Consider the following 4,042-nt stretch of genomic DNA (forward strand, 5'->3'; position numbering starts at 1 on the left):
TCTCATTTTATTATTTTTTAAAATTTCTTTCTCTTGTTTTTTTATTGCTTTAATCATAGTTCTTCTTTTATGTTTTCAATGCCCAACCATAGTTAAGTAAATGCAAGAGAAAATAAGCGTGATTCTTCATAACACTAAATTATATTAATTAATGAGCATTTTCTCCCGCTTCTCCACCGAGCATCCTCTTCCCGCCTTCTCGACCGCAGCTTCATCTGTAATTTTGTAATGGAAGGTATACTTTTTGTAGTGTTCTTTTAATGCATTAACTGTCATTTATTTCATTATTTCTAACACATATGTTACCTTTCTTTATATATTATTATCTCCATTCTTGCATATGAAGGAAACATTAACATAATGAAAAATAAAAAAAAAATGAGATTCCAAAATAACACCATATGAAAAGATTGCGTGCATTATATTGGAATTATCTAGCTTTTTTATCTAGGAATATGCAAAAGGGAAGATTTGGCTTTTGACTTTTTAAAAAACTCATTATATATTCCTAAATATATATATATATATATATATATATATATATATATATATATATATATATATATATATATATATATTTATATATATATATATAATGTGAATAATTATTATTTTTTAAATGATTTGGTTCTTTTGGCTCTAATATGGTGGAGGCATGATATTTAACATCATTAAGTTTTAGCATTTTTATTTGTGCACGTTCGGTACTATATTGTGCAGGTGGATGTTTTATATTGATACTTTTTATCTCTATTATTTGTATAGATTGGATGTCAAATGATGAAAATGATGTTAATTGCACTGATGGAGGTGACAAAGCTGAAAGATTTGAAACACTGAATGTTGAGAAAAAACTTGATTCTACAATTGAAGAATTTGAGAAAAGGTTAGATGTTGGTCAAACTATTAAAAGTATTGACGATGCATATTTATTATATTGTGAGTAAGCACACACGAAAGGTTTTAGTGCTCGGAGGGGAAAAGAAGCTTATTTCAGTGGTTCTAAAGATCTTTACATGAAAGAATTTGAAAGCTCATCCCAAGGAATAAAGGATGAAAAGCGGAGTGCAAATAATAATAGACCTGTGTTATCAAAATCTAGAAACAAGAACCAATTGTAAGGCGAGACTTAGAATCCGGAGGGAAAAAAATGAAAATTGGAGAGTCACCATTTTTGAGATTGAACATAATCATGAAATGGTTGATGAAAGTCAAAGATATTTGCTGCGATCGGCTCGTAAGGTTTCATATGCTCAAGGTGTAACTTTAAGAGTAATGTCAGAGGCCGGGATAAAACCTTCTAGTGCTTTGTCGTATATGGAAAAAGAGTCACACGGGGTGGAGAATTTAGGTTTCATTCGAAAAGATGCCTACAATTATCTGAATTATGTGACAAAGGGACACTCAAGGGTTGAAAATGGTGATGCTTTCGAATTGATACAATATTTTAAAACTAAATCAAATGATGAAGATTTATTTTATTGGGATGTCCAAATGGATGAAAATGGTCGTCTGTCTAATTTTTTCTTCAGAGATAGTCGAGCTAGGATTGATTATGAATACTTTGGCGATGTGCTTTCTTTTGATACAACTTATCGGACTAACAAGTATAATTTAATATGCGCTCTTTTTGTTGGCATAAACCATCATATGGATAATGTGATGTTTGGGTTAGCTTTCATGTCTGATGAAACAGAGACTTCATTTCAGTGGTTGTTTAAATCATTTCTTGAATCTATGGGAGGAAAACAACCAGAAACAATTTTTACGGATCAGTGTCAAGCTATGATGAATGCTATTGAATTGGTGTTTCCTTCGTCACAACATCGTCTTTGCCAATGGCACATTTCAAAAAATGCTCCTTCGCATCTTGGTCATTTGAATACCAATCAAGCATTTAAGGGTATGTTTATGAAGTGTATGCAATCTTGTGATTCTGAAGAAGAATTTGAGGGAGTGTGGACAAAAATGATTCATGATTTTGCTCTTGAAAACCATTCGTGGCTAAGGGGAATGTACAAAATACGATGTAAATGGTCAACATCATTCAGTAATGATAGATTTTGTGCTGGACTTAAGGCTACCTCTAGAAGTGAATGCACAAACTCGATTTTGAAATATGGTGGAAAGAAAACTTTTACTCTTTTTGAATTTGTAAAGAGATTCCAAGAAATTCAAAAATGGTGGCGGATAAAAGAGAGTGAAGAAGACTACAAGTGTCGACATAAATTTCCTGCAATTTTGGTGAAAAATCAGCCATTGCTACGACATGCCGCATATGTTTACACACTTGAAGTCTACAAGATATTTGAAAAAGAATTGGTGAATTCTTTAGACATTGAGTTTGATAGTTTGCCTTCTTTCATGGGCAATCCACTTGAGTTTGCTATAAGATCACTTGGACAATCAACTAGGGTTCGAAACGTCACTCTAGATGTTGAAACTAATGAAATCAAATGCACTTGTCATTATTTTGAGACTGTTGGAGTGTTGTGTAGACATATTTTGATTGTTTTAAAATTTATGAATGTTCATGAGATACCGGAGAAATACATAAAGATGTGATGGATGAAAACAAATCGAAATAGAGTACAATGTGGTGAAAATTTTGGTATGGAAAGCGAGCATGAGTCGGATGTTGTGTACAGAAATCAAATGATGAGACTTTGTTACGATCTTATCACAAAAAGTACGGTTCATGTTGATGCGAAAAAATTGATTAGAAGAGGGCTTCAAAGTCTTTCGACAGAGTTAAATGCCATGCTTGAGAACTTGAAAGTAAATGATGAAAATGTTGGTGAAGATGATCGTCGAAGAAATCAAACAATCGTCCGTGATCCTGCTTTTGTTAGATCAAATCGAATAAATAACTCTAGTATGCGAAGCCATTGGGTTTCCAAAGGGAAGAAAAGGAAAGGTAATACTTATATCCAAATTTAACATTTTAGTTATATTGTTGTTTACTTGATTTTGTATTTTTGTTATTGTGTAAATATTTTAAATGATACTTTTTCTTTATATATAGAAAGAACAACTAAAAATATGATGGGTAGAGTTGAAAAGATTCATCATGCAAGAGATGGACCTTTACTTGGAGGAACAAACACTCATCCATCGTATTTTTCTCAAAATGGAGCTCAAGAAATGCCTCCTCTTCATTTGTCATTTCAATTATTTTGTCCAACATTAAATTCGGTAATCCATATGGTAAGTGAAAAATATATATGTTGTTTGATTATATAATTAAATACATTGATATTACTCACATAATACTTATAAAGGAGCATGAACATAGATTACATAACAACTTAAGTGGATTGACTCCAAATCTGATGCAATATTTATGTGATAACATTCTACAGGTTTGTACCTTGTTTTAAATGTATATGGATACTACTATTATATAAAACATAAAGTCTTTAACTATTATAAATTGGGTGTATTTTTTTACAGGATAATTGAAGACCTCAAAGTTCTGGACATCTTTTGAAGATTTTGAATGACATTGCTTAAATATGTTTTTGCTCAAATATTGCAATGAAAACATAAAGCTACTCATCTATTGGTTGGAATATATATATATTGTTTTTATGATGATTGTATCATGTTTGAATTTTAGTATCATTTACATCGTTTTTTTTTAATATCATGATATAGTTTTTTGTGCATTATAAGGAGTTCAAATTTAATTTTAGTAAATATAAATTTTTTCTAATATTTAAATTTTATCATATAAAGTCTTAAACTTTTAATTGAATCACTCAAAATTGAGTTTTTCAATTTTATACGGTTGGAAAAAAGTCAAATAATAAATAAATAGTAAAATAAGAAATAATTTCAAAATAAAAAATTAGAAAATAAGAAAGAACAAGAATCACACCTATTTTCTCTTGCCTTATTTAATTATGGTTGGGCATTGAAAACATGAAAGAAGAACTATGATTAAAGAAATAAAAAAACAAGAGAAAGAAATTTTAAAGAATAATACAATGAGACACGTGTCAAACAAAGGAGATGGGGGTGTATTACTCCTGGAGGAGCA

At 30.3% G+C, this 4,042-nt stretch overlaps 1 protein-coding gene across 1 annotated transcript; it reads left to right on the plus strand.

Annotated features, from left to right (window-relative positions):
* The first annotated feature begins 1,197 nt into the window (after positions 1–1,197).
* LOC140829625 (protein FAR1-RELATED SEQUENCE 5-like) lies at positions 1,198–2,565 on the plus strand. The gene has a single exon (XM_073192938.1). It carries the CDS (start codon positions 1,198–1,200, stop codon positions 2,563–2,565), a length of 1,368 nt encoding a protein of 455 aa, XP_073049039.1.
* Positions 2,566–4,042: the final 1,477 nt, after the last annotated feature.

Source organism: Primulina eburnea, chromosome 4, assembly GCF_022965805.1.
Source record: "Primulina eburnea isolate SZY01 chromosome 4, ASM2296580v1, whole genome shotgun sequence".
NCBI classification, from domain to species: domain Eukaryota; kingdom Viridiplantae; phylum Streptophyta; class Magnoliopsida; order Lamiales; family Gesneriaceae; genus Primulina; species Primulina eburnea.

Excerpts from the sequence above, each read along its gene's own strand:
- LOC140829625 (XM_073192938.1), top strand. The coding sequence starts at position 1,198 with ATGGTTGATGAAAGTCAAAGATATTTGCTGCGATCGGCTCGTAAGGTT.